Here is a 25,901-nt window from a genome sequence, read left to right on the forward strand (position 1 = left end):
CAGTTCCAAGTGCAAGGCTGGAAGACACAAAGTTTAAACACAGTGGACACGCATCAAGTAAAATCAGGGAATTCACATTGAGGTATCCAGCACCACTTACTGAAAGGTCACAGACTAATGCAGCCCAACGATGCCCTAGATTTTCTAATCGAGGTTATAAACGCTCTTGAATCCCCACTAATAAGCCACAAACTAAAGCATCTTTATGATTTTTTATTAATAAATACCTTAACAGCACCAATGATACTTGAACATAATCCTGCAATACTATGCACAGCAGCTGCTTGGGGACTGTGAGCAGCCATGTCTGTATTTCCACGTACAGCTGTTCATTTTGTCCTTTCATGTTTGCTGGTAAACGAAGTAATCTTCCATACTCGACACCTTTCATAAAATTGATCAAATCAGTATCAAATAAAAGGAAAATGCTCATTTTAATCTTCTATCCTCTTTTGGTTTTAAGGTGACTCAGCAAGTGTACAGGAGTGCTACAATTCAAAAACAGGTCACTGTGGTTCCTTTCAAAGGGTCTTCTCTTTGCACATACATGTGCATAGGTGTTGAAAACAAGACTTCTGGCCACCTTAAAATTTCCATATGTCTGAAAGTATATTAGCATTAACATTTTGACAACAAAAACTGGGCAAAAAATGTATTCCTATACATCAGAGTTCTGTACATTAATAAGCATTTATACAAATATAATCCACCAAATATTGGCTTCTACGTACAATTGTGAAATATGGTGATTCATTTGTATAACCTTCAACAATGCTAGTACTAACATGAACATTTCAGGTTGTTTTAACGCCCACAGAGTACCTTTGTTTTACAAGGTGGGTAGAGATTTCTCTCGCTGTATGTGCAGTTTACTTATGAATAAATTAAGTGGTAAAGTGAAGCTTGAACAGCATAGTCTGTGGTGTAGTAACATCAGCAACTGCAAGTTCCTGGCCATCCACAAGCCCCAATTCTGAAACAGAAAGAAAAGTTTAAGTACAGCAAACTCATGTGGTTTGGGTTTTTTTAATTAAAAAAAAAAAAAGTTATGAATGCCATTCACACAAACCATAAATGATGAAATAAAGCTGCCAACAGCTCACTAGCTAAACTAATACTCATCTAATTCAACCAGAAAATTAACAGACCTTGTCAAGAAATATATAAAACACAACTGAAGTACATTTAATCTACATCAGTTATCATTGCTTTCTTGCAATGTTTTTCTTCACCAATGACATCTGCTCACACATTTAAGCAATTCAAAGCTCATCCCCGAGCAACCAGAGAAAGGTATATTGCACAGAAAAGGATAATGAAGCACATTCTATTGCACAGTGCAAAATAAAGCTAAACATGCCACACAGAGGGATGAAAGTGATTGACTGTTTAGAGCAGTATCTTTAAAATCTGCATGTGACAGCTGCATGATACCTTTTAGTGTCTTAGAAAGATTTGGCCTTGTTCGTTCTTCAATTGAAGCTACTGTCTGCAAAAAAAAGGAAAAAAAAAAAAGCCAAAACATTTTATTTCAAATGCAGGCAAGTAAATTTAAACAAATTAAGATTATTAAAGTTAACTATGTATGTTCACATTACCTGTAAATAAAGTGTTTTATTTCCCCCATACATAGTTGCTGTGATTGCAGGAGATTTCATTTGCCTATATATAAAACATTTAAAAAAAAACAAAAAAAAAAACAACAATCAGGTAAAAACGCATTTAGAAATTACCTTTTTGAAACACTAAACTACCGAAAATTATCACATAAGTCATAATAGTTGTACACTTACAATGAAGCATTATTTGTCAAGTAATCCAAGATCTCCTGCAATTTAGCTGATGGGGAAATATCTATGTTTTGGGGAAGCTGGCTGCAGGCTGGACAGTTCTCCTACAACAAAGTAGCACAAGAATGCATATTAAGTTAAATATGATTTTTAAAATGCTGCTAATAAGGTCTCAAATCTATTTGTGTGTTTGTTCTTTTTAAAAAAGTTTTAGCTCTAGAAATACCAATACTGTTGCAAATATTAATGACAAACCCAATTCCTCATGAAGTCTGCCACTGTTCGACTGGCTCCCAACAGCAGCCAAGTATTTACAAACTACAAATTTCACCTGACATAAAATTTAATACTACAAGCATTCAAATCAATTGTTGTCATAACCCCTTTTTAAGAAGATTTGCTTATTAGTCTTCTTAAGATTGTGTATCTTATTTTGTAAACTGCGTTTCCTGTATCACAGGGGAAATCTTCAGGATTCATTTTCAAAAAAGTCAAGTACTGTTCTCCTCTGCAGGTGGTGCAGCAGAAACAGTTGACACACCAATGCTGCACCAGCAGACACCACAGAAATAGCTGTCTGAAGAACTTCCCTATACCAGAAGCTGCTTTTCCAAATATTAAGAAACTTTGGCTAAACAGGCAAAAATTAAATATGCCATTACATATACTATGCAATAGTTTTTAGTAAACTGATGGGTAGAAGAAAAGGTTTCATTACCAGGACATCAAAGAAAACATCTGTTGATCTGGAGGTAAAGAGTCCTGCTACTCTACACAGCCAGACCACCACTGTCATCACTATTAGACCCCAAAACCACATAAGTTTAAAAAAAAAAAAGTCCAACATGCTGAAAACAATACTCTGGAGAAGCAGCAGACCAGTAACATCGTAGTTTCTGCTTTTAAAACTTAAATATTATTATTCAGTGCTAGGGGCCAAGAGATTCAATATTGGGTTTCAGAAATACACACAAACTGTGTTCAACAAAAAAAAAAGTTCAATAAAAATCAAGGAAACAACCCTGCAAGCCTTCAGTGGCACTAACCTTCCTTTCAGCTTCAAATGTGTATGTGTATAATCCATCCGCATCATTAAATACCAAGTAGTTGTTCAGAGGAATGTATGCACTATAATGATAAATATGGTAGTGTTAATACACGTCATTATGTTGGAAATCATGTATGTTATTAATAAGAAATTAAATACCTCGTGGCTATTTTAAAAACTTCAGTGGCACAAACAGCTGGAATGAGAAAAAAAAAACAATTTCTTCACTTTCTAGGTCTATCTCAGAACATGCAGACATTAGTGCACAGAGTTGTACCAAAGAAGCAGTGACAAAAAAAATCAAGTATAACAATTTGTAAAGAGAAAAATACACATCTAAAGGCAGGTGGTAGTTCTATGCATTAACACCACAGATTCAGCACTAATCTGAGACTATGTTAAGCTTATATACCGTGTTTTTCAATTTTTTTTCCCAGTCTCAAATGCTTTTGCTCACTCACACAGTCATACATGAGCCTAAAATTTATAGTCATATGCAGTTTCTCTATAGAAAACAGAAATGAGACTGTAAGAATAAAACAGACCCATTTAAAAATTACTATTATCCTTCCCAAGTTCTCTGTTCCAAACTGTTGCCTTACAAGACTCAGAAGTCTGTAAAGCAGAAGTGAAATGAGTTCTTCTAGCATACCTGCAATTACTGCATTTGTAGAAGCTACTGCTGGAATAATTCGTTTAACCACCCCTGTAAAAAAAACACACAGTTTTGTCTTTTCCAAGAAACTATATCGAGAGACAACTTTTAGCCAGAATAATTACAGAAGGGTGTACCCAAAGGTACTTGAAACACTTTCCGGGAATTTCTATAACAGTAAGGTATAATGGCATGCTGCTTAAGTACTTTGGCATTTTTTTAATCTTAGGAATGGATCAAGCATGTTGAGAAAAAGAAGGTATCACACAAAGAGAAATAGTGAACAAATTCTAAAACCAAGTGTTCTATATTTAGCACTGAAAATTATTTTAAAACTCAGTTCTATTCCTGTTTAACTGGAGAAATGCATAAAGGAAAGATATTTGCTTTTGGTTTCCCTTCTGCAAGAACAGGCTTGCCAAACTGTATTGGCATCTTCATCCAACCCTTCTTACTGAGCTCATCCAGTCAAACAGCATAGTACATACAACTATTTCTTTCTCAGCAGAGCTGCCAGCTTAGTCATAACGAATACAAAGAATGCCAATCCAGCCTAACTGCAAATGCCACAACCTTAGTGAAATACCATACCCTTACCTTGGGTGAGTCTGTATGTAACACCTTTAATATTAAATTGTGATGCTCTTTCTAAAGACTTCTGGTAAATCCACTGTATATGTTCAGGGTCATCCCCATCCAATGCAACACCTTCTGCAGCAAAGTTAAGAATGTACAGATAAGTTACAGTTATAAGAGTTCTTCAAAAACACATCGTTCTTTTTGTCTAAAAAGAAAAAATCCCTTTGTTCTAATTTGGGTTAAAACAAATACTCCATTAAGCTATTAAAACTTGACACTTTAAATAATCAAAATATCATTTCTACAAACATCGCAAGTTCTAACACATACTATATACAAACTATCCTAACTTCACAGATTTATGGAGCTGTTACAGGTTATATTTTGAGTCAGGAAAGACATTTTGCACTATTAGAGCGAGAAACACATGAACAAATATGGAACTGGAGAGCGAGTCCAGGAAGAGAGAATCCATCACCAGGTCAGAGGAGGCTTAGATTCAATACAACAACGAGCCACATAAGGTTAAAAGGTAGGATTGTTTTATTAAAAGTAGCTGTGTATCCTTAACATGAAACAAATTAGTCCAAAGGAGAAATGTCAGTTTAGCACTAGTGCAATATACTAATTACCTCCAAAAGGTTGCTCCTTGGGCCACTGCAATATCCTGACATACTCAATACAATGCTCTGGCAGTCTGGGCATAGATGCAATAGTACACATGGGAAAATTGACCTGGCATGGGCAGGGGAAGACAATCAGAAGAAAGCATGTAATACATTATGTACAGACAAATATTAAAAAAGGAAATAACACTGGTTGCAATTACCTGTGGTGGATAAAGCTCAAGCGTGCATTCAACACATGCTGTCATACCAGGAATAATCACACGAACGTTTCCTTTAAAACCTTCTGTCCCTCCATCTATTAAAGGTATGATGGAACTTGGATCCAGTACACCATCTTCATAATGTAAAAATGACATCTAACAAATAAAGGGGGGGGTTGTTGGTTTTTGTTTATTTTTTTTAAACAAGTTGCAGTTAAGACAAAAAAATCCTAAAAACTTTATTCTCAATGGTACACCACAAGACTAAATGCTTAATATACAGTTTATTTTAAGAGTACATAGTGTATAAAAACTACTTACTTGTCAGTGTGCAGGACTTCATCTACCACCTTTACCCTCCACCTCCTCCTCCCCTTACCCCCCTGATAAATGCTATTATTTCCTTATAGTACACCAGAACAAATGGTTGAAGGATGCAGCATTTTGATTCTTGGTTTGTTTTTTGTTTTGTTTTGTTTTTAAATACTGGTAAATACTCAAGATCATTATTTTATAAACAGATTCACAACGATAAAACTACCCAGTTCAATGACCAGATTTCTACTACTTTGTAGCAGCAGGGTTCCAAAAGATGACATTTACAAGTTACAGCACAATAAGTACTGTTTGGCTAATGAAAAAAAAAACATTCACAAGGGGAGCATCTAGAGAGGCTGTGGAACTTCCCTTCTTAAATTTTCAAAAGCTGACTGCACAAGGCCACAGACAATGTAATCTAACTTTGAAATTAGCCCTGCAGGGCACTGCACAAATGGTGGCTAACACTCCTCAAGAAAGAGGCAGGTAAGAGAGCATGCATTTTATCCTGTTCACAAAAAGAAAAAAGAAAAGAAAACAGAACTAGATACAGAAAGCTGTGAATTTCAACAGCCTTCATTTCATTTTAATGACACATTCTACACAAATGCGCTCAATTTTAGTTATCTATACTCAAGCAATAACCAGGCTTTAAAAAGATCGAAGACTTTACCAGCATGCCATTTATCCATCTTCTTGCAATTATAGAGTCCAGCCCACAAACAATAATATGAAACTCTAGGAGGAAAAAAACATCATTTGACATCTATACTAATGCATACTTCTTAAGACAAACGAAGTATTCTGTCCATAACACTCCATAGGAACTGACTATATTTTAACTATCTCCCCTAGATTACCTGTATGACAGATGCTTTTAAGTTGTGTCTATTTGTTACTTCCACTTCCAGTATACTGTAGAAGACTAAAATAATTAGCAATCTAACTACCAGGAAAAGCAGCAACAACTGCAATGTTCCCCTAAAGCACCAGTGGGTGTTTGGCAGGCAAACAAATACCACTTACGTCGATAGAAGCTCTCATCCATGTCTTGAATCTTTTTAAAATATCTGAATGTAAGCACAGTAAAGGAACATATTTATAAAGTAGTTTACTGTTTCCTATTTGCTAACCTAAAGCCAAAACATTATTTATTACTATAATTTTATATGACACTTTTTTAAAAAACTAAGTGATTTAAAGATTAAAAATGCCCACAGCTGAAACTATAGCATCTGACAAAACAAGTAAGGGACACAATGTAATAGTGACACACAGGAGAAAGCTCAGCAGGCAAACTATTTAGGAAGCTCAAAACATGTGCTCTCACAAAGTCCTGTATCAGTAAATGCTGCTCTATGTTTATAAACGAACATCTCCCACCAGTAGGTACTCAAAACACTCTGGTGAATAAACCTGTAATTCTAATATCTCAGTGAAAATTAGAATATTGCATTTGAATAAAAAGACTCAGTGGAAACATATAAAATAGTTTCTTAAAGCTTAGCCTTCTTTCCCCATGCATATATTCTGTATGCTAATGTCACTGACAAAGAATCCTCAGTCACCAGCTGAATGAATCTGTTCTTTATTGTACGAAAACCAGAGGATGGCAGCAAAATACTTTAGATAGTCTTACCACCTACAGAGTTTTTCTAGGTTTTTTGAAGCTTTTGGGGCTACTACTTCTCTATAAAAGGATACGCCACAACAGCACAGTTGGGAATGCGGCTGTTCAGGAATTCTGCTGCAACTTCTGCTTTTGGTCGCCCAACATCCTTTGGTCTGGGGAAAAAACCCAACCAATTTCAAATGCATTATCTTAGTAGAATCAATCATTCCAGACTCTTATGCATTGCAATACTGAATTAACGGACTAATTGTTACTGTAGGACAATTTATTGATATGGATAATATTAAGGCATCCCTGTAAACCATCAGACATGACAGGCCCCAGAGTTACCTAAATACATGCATATAACTACAGCTATCAATCAACACCAAAAATCCAACAATTTTTCATTTTGCTTGGAAGAAAAGGGTACCAGAAAAACTGGTATCTCAATCTGCGTGCATTATTCTTTGGTGTCACCTTTGCCATTAGTCATTAGCTGTATTTGAATGCTAAGGAATGTATGTTAATTTTCTTCACACTCAAACTATGACACCACAGATCTCAAAACAAGAAGGAATCACATGCAACATTTAGTTAATTACGGGCACTATTGTGATATGAAGGTTCAGTAACCTTTAATGACATTTTGTTCAACCAAAATAATGATCATATTCATATATTTGGTTTAGGTACATTTAAAAAAAAAAAGTTGGAATCATGAAAATATCACTTACCGAAACAGAAACTGTCGGTTAAGATTAGAAACATCTATAGTATCCATGTCAATAACATGGATCTGTCTAAAGCCAGACAGTGCCTGTGAAAAGAGATAGTCAACTTCATTTCATAGGAAATCTATAGTAAAGTACACTAATGCATATGTGTTGGTATAAATTAAGGAAATAAGTTATTTCACAGTAAGTTATTATACCAATCCACACGTTTTCCATGGAATCCGTAAGGGCAGAAATTCTTATTGTTAAATAGAAGCATGGAAAAGTACAGTATTAGTCAAAACTACGAAACTCAAACAGGACGGTAACAGTGATACACTGATAAATATGAGAGTCTGTGAGGATAAAAACCACTCTGTACACCAGGGAAGTACTGTCGTATTCTTTCCCTGTTCTTATACCATTACCAATTCCTCCTTAGCCGTTTCCACACAGGACAGTGCATCCTGGTCTGACTCAACAAAGCTCCCATTACATAGGCTAAATTCAGCAATACAGAAACAACTCTGAGGGAGTGTTCAGGCGCTGCAGACAACCTCCTATTTACTGATCTTGAGGAACTGGAAAACCTGAGAGCCACTACTCAACTACTGAGAGACACTACTCAAGGCCAAACGGATTCCACGGACATGAAGGTCACCATAGACACAGTAAGTCTGGCTCTACTAATTTCACTATGAAAGAACATAAATAATTCCAGCAATTCTAACATCACTTGGAATTAATCCAAAGATGTAAAATAAACTGAAATTAGAATCACCTTTGACTGCTAATACTAAACTTTGTACTAGCTACTTATGGCAGCTTGAAGTATTGCTTTTCATCTGAAAAGATACATTTTAGCCATGTATTCCAAACAACACTTCCTTGTATCATTATGATTTGTTCTTAGTTTACTTCACTTCCCTAGATCTGGTAGTTAGAGAAAATGACCAACATTAGACCATATCTAAGGCTGCAGGTGAACTTTTGTCCACACTTCATAAAGAGCACCATGTTGTCCCTCATGACAAGCTTTGAAATAGCTTAATAACTAATGTATTAGACTACCACCTTTCAAGCTTATTAATAAAGTGCATTCTTCAAGTTTATTGATATATCATGTACTTTATACATTTTGATTAGAATTTAGAGATTTAGGAGCTATATACAATGAAAAATGCCAAATTAGCAAAGCAGAAAAGATAATTTCCTCAAGGAAAAAGAAAAGAAGCAAAGGGTGAAAACTGAGTAATTACCAGGTTTTTCAGGAGTTCACATCCTAATCCTCCTGCTCCAATAACTAGTACTTTACATGTGCTTAACAAAAACTCAAGAGCCTGCGGAAAATATAAAACAAAAAATTAATACACTAAATAGGAAAAAGCATAATTTGTCCTTTGCTTCATAACCCTTATAAATGCATTACCATAAATTTTTCAGTACCTAGTTAAGTTTCACATAAAACAACTTAGATCAATAAACCAGTTTGTGCTTGGAGGAGTAATTACATATCGGACTTTAATCGGTTGTTGAGTTCATGCAGTTCCTATACCCCAACTTGCAGAAAAGCGAGTTGATATCAGTATTCTCTTTATGTTAATTTTGACCATGAAAAAAGCAAGTTCCACATTTATTATTAATCAGTTTAAGGAGATAATGTTTTTTTCCTCCAAATATTTTACTGATATATAACACAAAATAAATCTAAACAGACAGAAAACATTGCTGGCCAAAAAGAATTGAAATATTTAACTATATAACTGCTTTCTGTGAACTGTTCTACTAGACCCCAGCCTCAAACTAGTAAATAAAGGAACAGTACATTAAAAAGGTAACAGTAAAATACACTCAACTGTAAGCTGTGAAACAGAATGTACCAAAAAAAGGAAAGCAGAAGAAATAACTGAAGCAGTCTAAATTTTGCTTTTCCCTACTAAGCATCTTTCCCAGTTCTCTAAGTACTCATACTAACCTTAATTCCTTCTTTAAGTATAAGAAATTCCTTACTGTATCTAATTACTTAAAAATGGAGACACAAACGCTGCTATTTTTCATGTGGAACTCAAAGACAGAGCGTAATTCATATGTTATTATATATTTATATATATGATGACAGCAAGCTTGCAGTTGACGGCGTACAATTTAGAAATACAAGCTTATAAAAAGAATACAATATGTTCTTCTACAATCATAATGTTCAAATGATTAAAATATCAGCTTTTCATGCAGTCTTAGCATTCATACACTGCTGGTGGTCAATTAATGAAACTCTTTACATTAGTTTGCAACATACGCTACAAATTTTTATTTAAAGTAAGTGTTTCTCACTTGAGTGCCTGGCTCGAAATCAGGATGTGTGAATGGTCCAGATCGCTCGAGGAACTTCTTTACATGGTTCCAGCGACCTTCCCAGTCTCCAGTGTCCCCACACCCACCATCAACAGCCATTCTGCACAGAACACAGTAAATTCAGCTGCAAAATCATTGAGAAAAAGCCACACCTCTAAAATGTTTTTTTTTTTTCTTTACATATCTTAAAAACACCTCAATTACTGGCCATTCATACAAATGCATGTGCATATTCTTTACGTATGTAAGTTATGTGCATGAACATTTGCATGAGTGGGTTTTATTTGTGGAACTAGAAAGCAATACTACAAAGACGGGAAAAAACCCAGGCATTTCAAGAAATCCCACTGATTTAGCTGTTACTAGTAAAAGTTGACCTGAACTGAAAAAAGGGTCTCGCCTTTTTGCCTTTATTTCCCTCATATTTAAAGAGGGGACACAAAAAGAGGTTGTCCCTTTAGATTTTGAGGGCGATGTTTTTTCAGAGTCAAGTCTTGTATCCTTTTTTTGACAGACTTTTTAAGTTCACAAATCATATTTGGAATTATCAATATGTAACCACAATTGTAAGGCACCGAATAAATAACAGTAACATGCGCCAACACTGTCTCCTCTGAATCTTCATAGTAGTTTATTTAATCAAGTGTTAAAAAAAACACAAATCTTGAACGCTCTTCACCCCCAATCAGTACTATGTAATTTAGAACACCCCCATTTTTCAGTCATCTCCTGAGCCTGTCAGCGGTAGCAATCTGACTTGAAAAAGGGAGTGTTTGCAGGTATTTGCTTTTAAATCTTCAAGACAGAATTTTACATCAAATACGCCACTACCCTTTTTCCGCCTTCGCAGGTCACTTTTAGTAGTACCTAACTATAAATTTAAACTATTAAGAGACTTACTGGAATAGTTCAAAATCAAATCTCTAAAGTAATTTTCCAGTGTAAGATCACCTACACAGAACAAGCCCTTCCTTCACAGAGCAAACTTCTCCTTTTAAATAAGGGCTCCACTCAATAAATATGAACGATTATGTTCTACATTAATACAAAACTAAGCTCGTTATAAAAGAGCTTTGCCAGTCCTAAGTATGCAAGGTTGTGCCATCATTGATAAGGAGCACTATTTGCTTCCTCCTATGAAGTAATATAAAGAATGCTTATATCAATAACTGTTGTAGGGTAATGTTTAGAATTTATTATTAGTTCCTGGTGACTCATCTTAAAATAAAAGGAAAATGTAGTGAAAACATCTAGACAGCAAATGCCTTTATCCTCACAGAATTCAGAAGATGGACAACACAGTATGTCCACAGGAATTTTAGCTTATAGGCAATAATTTTGCAAAAGATTTTCAATAACAGGGAAAAACTTTAGTAAAGTGTAGGAATAAATACATCGTAATTTGCCTATATTTTGATTCCAGACTGAATCATTCCTGGTTAACTGTTGACTTTAGGTAAGTTAATTTACTGTATTAGCAGTTAAATAAGACCTAAAAAAATTATTTCAATTCATGAGGGTCTTCTGATCTCTGACTTCCACTTTTGTACCTCCCCCAGTTTCCACAACAATGTGAAAATATTAATATTCCACATACTGTGAAATAGTGTGAATAAATACAACACTCTCTCCGCTGAACCCTGGGCTCGTCTGCTGTATACCCTGCCTGTGGCAGGGGGGTTGGAACTAGATGATCTTTAAGGTCCCTTCCAACCCAAACCATTCTGTGATTCTATGATACCAGTTTTCAGGATGTGCATTAAGCACTGACCTAAGCAAATAAAATGGGTCAATATACATCACAGTAACCACTTCTACGGGTTATAATTTTTAACTTTTCTGGAAATAAGTGCAGAAGCTATGCTTGGTGACATTAAGAACAACTTTTTTTTATCCTTTTATATAGTCCATATAAAAAGCCATTAATCGGCAGTACTCCTTTTCTGTTTAGATGTGTATTTTCCTTTATAAGTGATAAAATGGTAAGATCTAGTTTAACTTTCATGATTACACTACAGTTTGGTTTTCACAGGGTTGGACATTGTGGAGATCTGAAAAACATCAATAACTCAACCTGAGATTTTATGTTTAACTTCAGAGACAGCTTTTTTTTTAAGTGTTTATTTTTGTGTTATTACAGCATTACCAGCTATCTGTATTATCAGAGTTCAACAAAATCCTTATTTATGTCATTGAATTACTCTAATTTTAAATCTTGTTTAAAATATCAGCACCACAGTCCTTACATTGCCTTAGGCCCAGACTTTTCCCTACCACCTTCACACCTCCAGAGCTCCATGCTTTTGAAGGGCTTGGCATGCACCCCCTCAATCCAACATGCTCAAGGATTTTTGTGATCCTCACCCCAACACACACATGCACTGCCTAGGAGTCCACCACTCAGGCAGGCAGGGCTGCTCTGTGATCTTTGGGAAGAGGGACACAAGCAGATGAAAGGGAACAGTTAAGGGGTGGAAGCAGATGAGGTTAAAGATTTCTGAGCATTAGTTTTAAGGCCGTTAAGACAGATGCATAGAATTTAGGGTTTTAATAAGCAGAGGCAACTGTTCTGTAGCCTGAATTTTTAAATTTAAGCCAAAATTTAGTCACCTGCTTCTAACCTAGAGGCCCTCCCGGGTCCCTGACCGACAACGCAGCTTTTTCCACTCGTGTCACAAAGCTCTCCAGCACACCAGCCTTTACTCATGCCAAGCTCCGAGCCCGCAATTCCCATCCCCACTCCGGGTGAGCCCCTTGGTCCTCTCCCCAGGAGGTTCCTCTTCCCCAGTCCTTGCTGTTCAAGCGCCCTTTCGCGTTCCCCCTCCTCACACTGACCCACCTAACACCTTTCCTCCTGCCCCGGCCCTGGACTGCACCACCCCCGCCGGGCCCCGGGCCGCTCACGCACGGTCGCCCCTACCAGCGCCTCTCCCGCGGGCCCCGCAGCCCTAAGCTAACTCCTCCCAGCCCACACCTCTCCTGCGGGGCTGCGGCTCGCCCTGACCTACCAGCCGCCCCTCAGCAAGCGCTGTCTACCCCTGCCCCGGGCCGGGAGCCCGCTCTCCCGCAGCCCCGCACTAACCCATCCGCCAGCAGCTCCTCTAGCCTCCTTCTTTTCTTCTCCCTAAAAGAGAGAGAATAAAAGAAGGGTCAGTATCGCGCTACAGAGACCGGGGAGGAGGGAGAGGGGACCCCGGGGCCCACCCGTCCCCGGGAAGCGGGGGAAGGGGCGGCCGAGCACACACATACAGGGCACTTACGGTTCCTCACCATCCGCCATATTTCCCTCTGCTTCCCACAATGCCCCGCGGCGCCTCTATGGGCGGTGCTTTGCCAGAGCGCCGCCGCGCTTGCGGGCCCTTAAAGTTGGGGAGGGGGATAGAGCGCGCGCCAGGCGAGGCGCGTGTCTCCGTGGCAACAAGGCGGGGATTTCCCGCCCTCCCCCCGCGCTCCTCTGAGGCAGAGGCCGGGGAGCCGCAGCCGCCTCTCGGCCTGGCCTGGGCCACGCTGCGAGGGAGAGCCCGGCCTGGAGAGCCCTCATGGAGTCCCCAGTGGAGTGCTTGGGGCACTCGCGGCGCCTCCCTCCCTCGCCCCCAAGCGCCTGGCCCCGGGCAGCCGAGGGGTCTCCCTGCGCCCGCCTCCCTGACGCTTCCCGGGACCCTCGGGGACAAAGCGTGTGGTGATGGCGGCGCTTTAAAGCCTACGGGATGAATAAGGCAAAACGTGGAGGTGGGATTCGCCTCGGGCGGTGGCTGCCCACCAGCCAGGTGGCTCCTCCGCCTGAGCTGTGTTTCCAAAGGGGTTTTGCCCTATCGGTGCTCCCTGGGCAGAGGCCAACCGGGCAGTGCCCACGGGCTGTCCTGGGAGCACATGTGAGGCAGCTCCTACATGCAGGAGCCTTCACTCCCCAAAGCCAATACAAGGAGGCAGCATCTAAGTGCAGGCTGGGAAGCAGACGAGCAGGGCTTATGAGGGTTGCACTTCAGGCCTCAGGTTCCTAAGCTTTAAGGGTTTAAATCCTTCATAGACAGAGCTGCAAGGAGCAGCTGCCAACCTCCAGTATCGCGGTCACACTTGGCTTACTGCTGGCCTCCATTTTGGGCAGGCCTTTGTTGCCCGGCACGGTGGTGCGGCAGGCCTGGGGCGTTGTGCCATACATGCATGGACAGCGCACGTTGGAGCTGCATGGGATGAAGCGTGAGAATATGAAAGAGCAGCTGTTCTCCCATGGACTTCTTTGGTATGAACCGCCGTGGCTGCTGGCACCAGCCTTCCCCTCTGAACCTGGAGGTTTAGGGTGCCATCACCTCCCTGTGGTGTCTCAACACCCCCCACCCCCCCTCCTGCCCAGTGCCTCCTTGGCTGGGGCAGCCACTTTGTGGCCCCTTCCACACTCAGCCCCTGACTGCCTGTTTCACAGAGGATGCGAACTGGATGCTGATACAAAAATCGGAGATCTCCAAACCCCCTTGCTTTCTAACTTTCCTCACCGAAGTGGGAAGCTAGGTGCGGCTGGGTAAGGAGTCCGAAAGAAAACTCAATAACACCAGAGTGTGTTATTAAGCAGGCGTTCTTTATTGCAGCACTGGGCAGCACTGGGGATTATCCACCATGAGTGCTCCACCAGTTTGCAAATTTTCAGAGACTATATACCATAAAGTTATACATAGTCATAAGATTTCCGAGAACTCATGTACATAACCATGAGATATGCAAATGTCCACTCCGCATGTGCAGTCGTTTTCTCTGGTGGTCATCAGGGGTCTTCAGATGAAGGCTGGTAGTCTTCCTCAATGTGGTCGCTGACTGACCCCTGTTTTTGTGCAAACTCAGTCCAGGGATCACGTAGGCCACGTCCCTCGAGGCAGCTGTTGTAACTCCCTTATCTTTATATTTCCATGCCTCTGTTTTCCCAAGGCCAAGATGTCTGAAGTGAGATATGGCCATCCTCATTAAAAGGCTCCCCTTTGCTTATTTGTATAACTAAGTTAGTCGAATGTCTAAGGTATTTACAACATCCTCCTTGTTCTTGGGGCCCCCAACCGTTTCAGTGCGCCATGTGAATATTAAACGTTACATCATCTTTTACCGAATAAACAACGAATATAACGACAGCAGCAGCGAGACGCCCCTGTGGGCTGCCTGTCCTGGGCGTGCGAAGGGCGGGCGGGGCGACACACGCCTGTCGCTTGCGCTCCCGCTTTTCGCCGTTTCAGCAGCCTTTACTCCCCGCGCCGAGAGGCGGCCGGGACCGGGCCCGAGGCCGGGGCCGCCGTCCGGGAGCCGCCCCGGGGCGGTGCCGCGGCGCTCTTAGGCCTGCGCGGCGGCGGGGCGGCGGCAGCGGCAGCCATGGAGGTGCAGGTGGCGCCGCTGCGGGCCTGGGAGGATTTCTTCCCCGGCTCGGACCGCTTCGCCCGGCCCGACTTCAAGGACATCTCGAAATGGAACAACCGGGTGGTCAGCAACCTGCTCTACTACCAGACCAACTACCTGATGGTGGCCGCTGCCGTCGTCTCCATCGTGGGGTCAGTGCGTGGCGCCTCGCTCTCCCTCCGGCAGTGGCGGCCGGGGAGGGGGCGGGGGGGGCGGTGGGCTCGGGGGTGATCCCGTTCTGCGGGCGGGGGTCCGGTCCGGCCCGGTGCCACGGGAAGGGGTCCGGCCCGGCCCGGCCCGGCCCCGGGCGCTGCGCTGCCGGGTGGGGTGGCGGGGGTGCAGGGGCAGGGAAGCTGCCTTTCCCTTCCTCTGTCTCTCCTTAAACCTCTGATTTTCCTGGTGTCGCTTAAAAAATTTAGATCTGGTTAGAGCCTCCCTTGTGGAGGAGGGGCTTGTTAGGTTAAGGAGTACGGTTTTATTTATGTATTGGTGGGGGTCTAACAGATCTGAGGGCTGCCTCTTGTCTCCCTCTCCCACGGGTTGCTCACCAAGCCCTCGGCCCAAGGGAGAGGGCTTCAGGCGCGCAGCTTGTGGCGGGGCACCGTGTGCCTGGCACGAAGCAGCGATGGTTTTCTGTGCCGGATGTCGCTGCTCTGGAAAACCGAGCCGCATCCTGCGCAGTGATCTGCGCTTCCTCCCTCAATCTGTCCAGTGTGACTGCTCAGGCTGAGATAATCTTCACTGTGAATTAAAAAAAAAAAAAAAAATCACCCTGAATTCTGCTCTCTGTTACAGTTCTAAGCTTATGTCCAGGCGACAGAGCACGCTGTTCTTATTTCTGAGCTAGCTCATACTGAAAAACCTTTAATATAAAATAAATAAGGTACCCATTCATTTCATTGTGGTGGGCAGGATCGAGACCTTTGAGGCAGGACCATCTGCTGTACGATGTTCTGTCAGGCCTAGCTTTCCTGAACAGAATTTGGAAATGACCTTATAAACATCTTCTGAATCAAAGCCTATGTGACTCTTCTTCAAGTATTACTCTAGGATCTTTGGTCAGAAAGTGCTTAAGCAAGACATGCAGCAGAAGCTGATGATTAAGCTTTTAATATGGAAGCTGGAATACTGCACTCTTCACAACAAACAATGCGCAGATGCTTAAACTGGAGAATTGCCCAGCCGCTAGGCCAGAGTGGTTTTGGCTGAAGTGTATCTTATCTTGTATGTTGCAGAGGCTTAAAATTCTTCCCCTAAATCCTTTTTTTTTTTTAAGCAGTCTGCATCTTGTTAGGGCTTCTGAAGCTGTTGACCCAGCATCTAAGATTGCAGGGAGTTTTGGCCTGTGCTCTATGAAAGGATAGTTTGAGAACCCTGCTTTTTCTTCTTGATGCATGTGATGGTTAAAGGTTTGGCAGAGTGGCATAGCCTTTCTTCTTAATTTTGGTGGGGATATGTTGCAGTTGGCTCAATAGGCTACTAGACTGGTAAAATGAGACTTCCATGGTCTTGCTGTTCTTAGACCACATTGGTCTAAACTTCTGTGTTCATCTACCCTTGTTTAGTAGCGTGATGCTGTAGCTAGCTCTCAAAGAGTAGGTAAATCATAGTGACCCTGGAAAGCAAGGGGACAGCTCTTCTCCCCAGGAAGATGGGGAAAAAAATGTGTCAACAGTTTTGATATCTCTGGTTGGAAAACTGGGATGGCAGCAGCTTTTACTTAGTCTTCTAAATTCTTCCTTTTGAACTCTGATCTCTTTTCAGATCAAGGGTGATATATTTCCCACTGTTTTGCTGGGGTGGGAGGTGGAGGAGGAAGAGAGCCAGAGGAGATAGAGATTAATATCAGAACTGCAATTCTTAATACTGAGTGGTAATGCTCTGAGTTGAAAACTTAACAGGTGAGGAACACCTGGAGTGGGATCTTGATCTCAAATATTTTTTTTTTGTTGCATGTCTTAGAGCCTTTGGTATAGGATGAATCTGATTCTTCTAACACTGAAGTAAAAGAGGATGGGAGAAGAACTAAAGGAAACAGGATAACACTTCAGTAAACTATCCATTTCTTTTATTAAAAACATTTTTTGCTTGGCCAAACTATGACTTAGGGAGAAAGGTAAAGAAAGTTCTCCAGATAAATTTAAATTGATGACTAAGTTGTTGTCTTGCACTTTGTTCTGTAATGGGCAGGAATCCCTGAGTGATAAATGATGAATCATGGCTTTTTAGGAACTCCAGGGCTATATACAGGCCTAAAGGCAGGATTATTGAAACCGCTAATGTAGTGGTCTTCCTGTGATCAAAACTAAATTTAGCCCGTGACCAACTCTACCTGTCCTTAAGCCATCTAATTATATAGACAGACTTGGAATGCAGAGATGGTATTTTCAGCTGTTGTAATACTTGGTAGCTGTGGTGGTGCTGGGCTGATGGGGAAATTGTAGCCTAGAGCTTTCTCAATACTGGAAGTACAGTGCTTATTGCCATGGCTTCAGTTTACTGCCTCAACAACAAAGTTAACCTCTCCAGCCTTTTACACCTCTCTATAAGGTATGCAATAACCTTACCGTGAGTGTAGTGGAATTGTAATGGTCTCTACTGCATTATTTCCCTGCTTTTCTCCCTCCATTTGCCTTCTCTGGTAGCTACTGTTACATGTAAATGATGTTCTCTGCTTTGCAATAATGTAGATTTTTACTTTCAGCCTACAGGACTAGGTAGAAAATAATAAATAGGCAAACAAGAAACTAAAACTACTGAATCAGTGCCACTCTAATACAGGCTGGTGGTAGCAGCCTTGTCTTTTCCACCCTCTCAACCCTGCAGATTCCTTTAAGAATGAATCTGGACTGCTGTGCTATTTTTTTTTCCCCTACAACTCTGTTGCAGTAGACTACTGATAAAAACCAAGATCCTTACTAAACCAAATTGTGCCCTTTCTCCCAGCTGTATAGGAACTGGACTGCCCATTCTTACCCTGAGCCAGGGCCCTGTCATTGTGAGTGCTGTACAGATATTTATTAAAATTAATGCCTCCCACAACAGCTTGCAACTCTTCCTCAAACAATCAGTCTGGTTAATAAGTGGAATTTGTCTGTGCTTTCACCTACTCCAACAAGGCTTTTCTGTCTTGCAGTTCAAACTTAAGTACTTAAACTGATGCAATTTCTTCTAGACTTTTGTTGCCATGTACTTGCTAAAAATCAGTTTTTAAATCTGACAGTATTAAAAGGTGTACTGGATTTCAGAGTGCTGCATCTAAGAGAGTCTTCATTCTCTTCTGGCATAATGTCTTCCCTGCAGCTTGAGGTTTGATGTCTCTTTCCTTTGCCCCTTCTTCTCTAAAACACATACTATCCATCTGCACAACTCCTAGCAATCAACAAGTGTGTGTCTTTTTTTCTTCTTTTTTTTACTCCCCCAGACCACTAACTTAGCTGACGTGCTTGTAGGGATTCCCTTGACAAAACGAAGACTCCAGAGCAGCAAAATGCTTAGTTTCTTTAATGCCTAATGAAAGATTAAGAATGAGCAAGCAAAAACACATTGCTTTAAAACATATGTTGCGTAATAATATTAGTACATAACTTCATAAAGGTCTGGCAATTCTGCAGAAAGGAATCTGTCTTCTGTTCTCAAAGCAATGTAAGTGAGCAACAGTAAGTAAAGAAGCACTGCTAAATCTGTGGATGCTGAGGCCTATGACCTGGTCCTCTAAAATGAAATTTTCATGCTTATTTGATGTAATGGCCTAACTGAGCAGCTCTAAGTAAAAATATGTTCTCAATGACTGCAAGTCTCAGTGCCTTTGTTCAGACTTGCCTGGTCACGTGCAGAAGAAACAGATGTGACAGCAACTGCTGAATAATCACCCTGAGACCGTCATCTAAAATGGAGATGATTTGAGGATGGAGCTAGCTTGCATTTGCTTTTTCTGTGGCCTGTCCTGTTTCTGGGCTCATGCTGCTGGAGGCTTCTTGTCTTGCACAAAGGATGTATCTTGCCTAGTTCTTTTTTTACCTACGCTGTAGCTGTGTATTCTCCAAGTAACTGCTCACCTCCTGCTGTAAGGCTGTGCGCAGGTGTGCAGATAGAAAATAACCTGTCGAGAAGAGATGATGTGGTAAGTCACTGATAGCACAACTCTTTGGGCTTTTCTGCACCTGTATGGGAAATCTAACCTGTCCTGTGATGCATGTACAGCACAGTCTAGAAATGTGAATCCAGTAAAAAAAAATCTCATCTTAATCTGTTTTTGTTGGGCGGAGGTAGCTGCCAGTACGTCTTCCCACACAATGCACCCCCAGCTGCTGGCATCTCTGCTGTCTTCTGATACTACTTCCACAAATACAAAGTGTCCCACGGTGCTGCTTGGCACAGGACAATGCCTGTGTCCTTGCAGCCAGGCAGGATGTTTCTTTTACTTATTTTTCACATCTCTCTCGTTTGTATCAAAGCAGATGCTGAAAGAAACCTGGTCTTTGGGGAGCAGTGGGAGTGTGATTGCAAGTCAGCCTGCAACACTGCTGGAACTGAATCTGGGTGACAGCTCTTCCTTGCCAGTTTGTCCCAGCTGTACTGGGGGTCACAGCATCCTCCCAGGGTTGTACCTTGTCCGCCACAGAGAGCAATGAAGGAGATCATCCAGCCAGAGTGCTCTGGGCTGTTAGCACCCCCAAATGCTATTTAGTCCTGCTGTACTGACTCCTTTCAGGGTAGTGAGAGTTATTTTCTTCTCCAACCCCAAAAGAGTTTTTCTTCCCCTAAGTTATCTGAGCAGTGTAAACTCAAGTTACCACACTATTGCCATGCTAATAGTTCCATGCATTTTTAGGTATTTGAGAGGTCTCATAAATCCCTGCTAAAGGGAATTATATTTAGAAAGTATCTTGTAACATACTTAATGGCTGGTCACTTACCTTGTCTCTGCAGCTTTGAAAGACTTCCAGCCTTCCTGTCTGAGCATGAATTTGGCATACTGTATTCTGATCAGTGCATAAATAAGGCCAGTGTCAATGTTGATTGTTCAATTATAAGGTGACTGCTCAGGCTGTGATACAGCTCTCTTTTCCTGAGACATGGGTGTTCTAAAAGAACATGTCCATGTTTTTTCCTTTTTAGTCTTTAGCTACTGTGTTATCGAGAGCAGTGTGCCAACAGATCTGAGCGAAACTGGATAATGGAGATCTGCCTTCCCAAAAAATGCCATGGCTGGAGAAGTTTCTATATACGAATTTCTAGGAGAATCTTAGGTAGTGCTGCAAATTATGCTGTGGGCGAGTCAAGCAGTAAAGGGGAGCTTGGTATATGGCACTCTTATCCAGTACTGTAATCAACAGTATTGAAGTCTGTGGACACATGGCTGATGATTTGAATACCAGTTTTTAGTGGCAACTGCTATCCCCATCTGTTTTCATGTGGCTCTGAATGACTTCATTTGATACTTATGTTCACTGTTCCTTGTACGTGTTGGAATGCAGCCCACTTCAGAAAACATGTAATTCAAATAACTTTCCCCAGGAAAGTGGGATCTTTGAAAGCATTCTTTTTCTTTTTTTTTTCCCTTCACATCCCTCACAGCCAGTCAGCTATACAGAATCTGTGTAATACCAGAAAGAAGTGTAGAGCAGAGAAGTCTTTGGTCTCTTCCTTATAAATATGGAGGGATTGCTCTTCACCGCCAGTTTCTCAAGTTGTAATGAGAGCAGAGGGAAGGGTAGGGAAGATAAAGCTTTGAGAGTATTTACCAGATGCATGGAAAATGTAAAGTGGAGCTCTGCCTAGCCCTTTGCTGCTTCCAGGATGATCTTGTCTGTAGATTTTTGGGAACAAAGTTGGTTGTCGTGAGTTATTTGAGTAAGTTTGGCCATTTCTGTTCCAATCTAGCTATGATGTGGAGGTGACTTCTACTTTAAGAATCTCATATGTCCAGTAGTACATATATAAACCAGGCACTAATGTGGTCCAATCATGAGTCACCCTCCTTCTCCTGCTACAAAGGAGCACAGATGAAACTAATTTCTTTCTCGAGCAATGCTGTTCACTTTTTCCAGCCTGGAAACTTAAGATTGACAATTCAGAGCTAAAAATAGTCTGGCTGGCTACAGGGAGTGACTCAGATGCAACAAGCAAGTCTGCCCTATCACCACTTCCAAGAAGCCCTGTTGGCTTTTCAGCATGAATAGCAGAAGCAGGTGGGGAACTAGTCTGAACTTTAATCTCTTTCCATCCAGTTGTCCTGTCTCTTGTTGGTCCAACTCACTTAAAGAATCAAGAGCCAGTCTGTGCTCTGAAATAATTCTTGGGGGTTCTTCCTTCTTTTGGAAAATGCTCTCTGGCACTGCAGGTAGAGTGCTGGCATACCAGTCCAGCAACAGATTTCTTCTGCCTGTGCCGGATGTGAAGCACAGCCCACAAACCATAGTATCCTCCTCAGCAGTGGTGTGGAGTGGTGAGTCATTGTGCCTGTTAGCTTTGGAACAGTACGACTGACTGCAAAGTCTACAAGAGGAAATCTTGACTACATCTGGCTTTATCGGGGCAGTGTTATGCCGCTGTCATAGTTGTAGCAGCTCAGAGCCCTCAGCTGCTGTGTAATTAGATCAGTGCACATACAAGCAAGTAAATGAGAATGCACATGGAGTCACATAGCTCATTACTATATAAGTGAAATATAATAGAGCCTGGACTTTGAGTGAGTACAGAAAAAAGCTAAGCAAAGTCATTGCTGAAAGCTTGACACTAAACAAGCTCTAAATACTTAGGAAAGTGGTTTGAGCAGGTGATGTTCCTGCCCTGGTCCAAAAAAGGGACTTGCTGTTTATAGTCCAAAGCTGATCCACTTGATGTCTTGGTTTGCTTGGTAACTCTGATAACAATAACAGAACACGAACCTCAGCAGTGACTCTCTTGCCAGGCCTGGCTCTACTTCCTGCAAGACCTTTATGCCATATTGCAGTTCCTTCTGACTCTCAGGCATGCTTGCTTGGGACTGGGCTTCCATCTGTTGTGCTGATAGTGGTGAGCTCCTTCTGCAGGTTCATAAGATTATTTTGTTTCTGTGTAAACCAATAAGAAGGTTTATTCAGAAATAAGAAATAGTGAAGTAACTTCCTTTACTCAACATTCCCTTTCCCATTTTGCAAACCTAGACAAGATAATAAGAAAAGCTAGTTCATCTGAAGGCCTAGGCTAAGCCTGGTTTTCATCCTGTGTAAGGAAAAGTTCAATCCCTTGGGCAACTGATTGTTGGCTCCATCAGCTCTTGGGATTTGCTAACTCTGGGTCTGATATCAAGTGAATGTGTTGATTGCACAGGTAGGAGGGGTCCTGGGGGTAAGTGCTTCTGTTGATGAGGTGCTGCAGAAACTCTGAGCTATGCTCAGGAGGAGAACAAAGATTATCTAAATTCACCGCTAAGGATTGTTTGTTCAGTTGCACTTGTTGCTTTATTTAGCTTCTGCCTAAAAATCGGAGGTTGATCAAGGTATTGATAGCAACAACTGACTTATTAATGTCTTACCTCCCTCGTAACAAGTTACCAGTGAGCTTGATGTTTGCTATATGGACGCAAGTCATGAAGGCTCTGAAATGGGACACTTCCTTTTTTTTTTTTTCCCTCTTACTCTCCAGATTTCTGAGCCCCCTGAATATGCTCATTGGCGGTACTGTGGTGGTGCTGGTGTTCCTGGGGTTTGTGTGGGTATCACACAACAAGGATATACTCCGCAGGCTGAAGAAGCAGTACCCAACCACATTTGTAGTGGTCATCATGCTGTCTAGCTACTTCTTGATCTCCTATCTGGGAGATGTCATGGTGTTCATGTTTGGGATCACGCTTCCTCTCCTCTGTAAGTATTTTTCCTCTTCTCTGGGGGTCTTAAGGATGTGTGACTTGAGATTTCTCAGATAAGTCTGCAGAGTCTAAATTGGCTGTTGCCTTTACTATCTCTATTTAAATGATCCCAAAACAAAACTGGGGGGCAGGGGACACAAAACAGCACAAGCCATCTTTAATATTATTAATAAATGGGTACCTGTGGTTACTTAAGTGGTCATTGAGACTTCATCATCTTCCAGTGATGTCATGGCATTGGAGTGTGTCTTAAGGTGAATGCTGCAAGAACTATGCATTCCTTGGACATTAACAATTAATAAGTGTGTTTCTGTCATGCAGTGATGTTTGTCCATGCTTCTCTGAGGCTCCGGAACATGAAGAACAAGCTGGAGAACAAGATGGAAGGAATAGGCTTGAAGAAGACCCCAATGGGCATCATACTGGATGCTCTAGAACAGCAAGAGGATAGTATCAACAAAATAGCTGACTACATATCTAAAGCAAAGGAGTAAGCAACCGCAACGTGGCATTTTTACCTGTTGCAGGAGTGTAGTTGCTATTTACTATTGTTCAAGCTTGCTTTCAGTTTGTGTACAAAACAGGAAATGCACGTGGTACAGATTAATAGTTGCAGGATACAGGTATCCCAAGGTCTTCAGGGCTCCTCTAAGAACATAAGAGCAGCAACCTTTTTCTATTGTATAGCAAAATGTTCTGGTGTTTACACAAATACATACTAACTTAAACGTGTTTGCTTGTCTCTTCTTCTGGGGGGTAGAGGAGGAAGAGATGGAAACCTCTGGAATGCAGTCTCTCATTCTGTCTTGTAGCAAATTTCTCTATTGGCAAGAGTAACACCCCTTTCATCTCAGTTTTACAAGATGTCAGTTTAGCCAGTTTATGCTGGGTGGCACCTTTAGGGTGGCGATGTTCAAGGTGAGCTGGAATATATCAAAAGTGGGTATCTCTTGCATCCTCCAGATCCCTCACTTGAGTGGTCTGTATTGAGACCACGTTGCTGGCTTAACTGGCAAGCAGTAGAGCTGTGCAGTACTTGTAACGAATATGGGTTCCAGTCCTCACCTCACATTCCTCCTTTAGCAGCTGGGAAACAGTCTAAATAGATATAAGCATGAAGAATATACATGGCACTGTGCCTCTGTCAGTTCCAGTAAAATGCACCTTTGTTTTCTCTGAAATCTTGATCTATAGAAACTGCTCCTCTCTGCAGGAGAACCAAACTTCCTTGTGTACCAGCCAAACTGTGGCCAGGCATGGGAGGAAAAAAAAAAGCTTTCAGATATGTTGGATGAGCTAGGTTTCTACCCTATTGATATTTTTAAATACTGCTACTTTAGGACTTACCTTGTTCTACTTTAGTCTGTATAGGCTGTTTTGTAGGTGGAGGTGTATGTGTGTTCTTGAGTGTGGGTCATCTTTTTCTTTCTTCTTAACGAGAATGCAAAGATATAAGTAAAACATGCATCTCTCTGACTCTGTACTTCTGACACTCTTCAAAGGAATAAACTGGATTTCAGGTTTACAAGTAAAAGCAATAAATGTCAAGATACAGTTTTTGAAAACCCATTCCAAATTCATGAAGATATTTGCCTCTAACAACTCCTGAAAGTGGTGTGTGGGATTCTTTTATATATATTTTAACTTAACTGCCAGTTCTGATGCAATTATCTTGGTAACAGGAGCTTACCAACAATAGGGGGAAAAAAGTTGTCCAGGTGACACTCCATTTCAAATGTTCTTGCATTTCTCTTTTCTAACAAAGTAATTAATTTAACAAAAAAGCAAGGATCCTTAAAGTTGAAGCTTTTATGTAACTTACCATGCTGTTTCCATAGTGAACGGTGTAGAAATCTGAACATGTCATTCCATTTAAGTGTTAAGGTGATCAGTATTTATTGAAAATATCTGTATATTCCAGCTGAAGAGTCAGTGGCCTGTTCCTCACTTGTAGCGCATGGTCTTTGTTTTTTGAAAGCTCTTTCCACACTTAAAGAACATAGTAGCCTATGACTTCATCATTACTGTACAATTTTAAAAACTGCACAGTTATGAAGAAAAATAAAGTCTAATGGTGATTACTGAGTGCATTTATTTCAGGTTGGGGAAAGTGGTTGGAAACCGCTTGTCTCCGTTTCTATGGTTGGTGGAACTCCCCAGAGTGGTGGTGGGAGATCTGCTGTCACCCTGCAGCTCATGCTGTAAGCCCATGCATGTGATGAGCTGCTAGCTTTGAAGTCTCTGTATCTGTATTAATTTTGTTGAGGCATGAGGGACCTCTGAGCTGCAGGAATGTTATGGCCTTGCTCTTGCATCGTTACAGAGGCTTCTCAGTGGAGGTGGAGTACTTAAGCATTTGTTTGTGCTGTTTCAGTCTCTTATATAACTCTACTTAACTGAGGTTTTAAATTTCTTTTAATTATCTGAGAGGTATTTCTGCTTCTGAGATTACTGGGATCCATGCCTTCAGCAGGGCTAGGAAGCCAACTCTGCTGCAGTCAAAACTAGTAGCGTGGTCTCTCTCTCTGGCTGCCTCCCTCCTGTGATCACTCAAGAGGCTGCGCTGTGGGAGAACATGGATCAGAGCAGGGCTTCGCACGTCCTGCTGTATCTACCCTGGTAGTAAATGTTGGCTGCTTCTGGGTGGAGCAGTAATTTTGCCATGTTCCATGTGAGGGCTTGGTTAAAAGTACCGAGTTCCTTCCCTTCCCCGTTTCCTGTCCTTTACAAAAAGGGCTGTATGAAAGGGTGCAATGGAAATGTTACTTGCTTTT

The 25,901-nt window shown here is 41.4% G+C and overlaps 2 protein-coding genes across 6 annotated transcripts; one reads left to right on the top strand and one right to left on the bottom strand.

Moving 5' to 3' along the window:
- Positions 1–197: 197 nt before the first annotated feature.
- UBA3 (ubiquitin like modifier activating enzyme 3) lies at positions 198–13,206 on the bottom strand. Of its 5 annotated transcripts, XR_011048817.1 has the most exons (19): positions 13,160–13,184; positions 12,982–13,023; positions 9,879–9,999; positions 8,807–8,887; positions 7,569–7,651; positions 6,924–7,004; positions 6,246–6,289; positions 5,893–5,957; positions 4,902–5,057; positions 4,705–4,807; positions 4,091–4,204; positions 3,491–3,544; positions 2,998–3,034; positions 2,837–2,918; positions 1,794–1,894; positions 1,599–1,662; positions 1,435–1,489; positions 823–973; positions 198–384 (listed from the first exon to the last, which is right to left on the bottom strand). XR_011048817.1 is itself a non-coding variant. In XM_068408613.1 (18 exons), the coding sequence occupies exons 1-18, from the start codon at positions 13,177–13,179 to the stop codon at positions 885–887; spliced, it is 1,392 nt and encodes a 463-aa protein (XP_068264714.1). In that variant the 5' UTR covers positions 13,180–13,206; the 3' UTR covers positions 198–884. The 5 variants fall into 5 exon arrangements, 4 of the variants coding, with proteins under 4 accessions (XP_068264714.1, XP_068264712.1, XP_068264711.1 ...); XM_068408613.1 differs by having other exon boundaries at positions 198–973; positions 13,160–13,206; XM_068408611.1 differs by having other exon boundaries at positions 198–973; positions 13,149–13,173.
- Positions 13,207–15,178: 1,972 nt separating this feature from the next.
- ARL6IP5 (ADP ribosylation factor like GTPase 6 interacting protein 5) lies at positions 15,179–25,208 on the top strand. Its single transcript, XM_068409231.1, has 3 exons — positions 15,179–15,424; positions 22,905–23,122; positions 23,449–25,208. Exons 1-3 carry the CDS (start codon positions 15,249–15,251, stop codon positions 23,619–23,621), a joined length of 567 nt encoding a protein of 188 aa, XP_068265332.1. The 5' UTR covers positions 15,179–15,248; the 3' UTR covers positions 23,622–25,208.
- The last annotated feature ends 693 nt before the right edge of the window (positions 25,209–25,901 follow it).

The sequence above is a fragment of the Nyctibius grandis genome, chromosome 10 (genome assembly GCF_013368605.1).
Source record: "Nyctibius grandis isolate bNycGra1 chromosome 10, bNycGra1.pri, whole genome shotgun sequence".
NCBI lineage: Eukaryota > Metazoa > Chordata > Aves > Nyctibiiformes > Nyctibiidae > Nyctibius > Nyctibius grandis.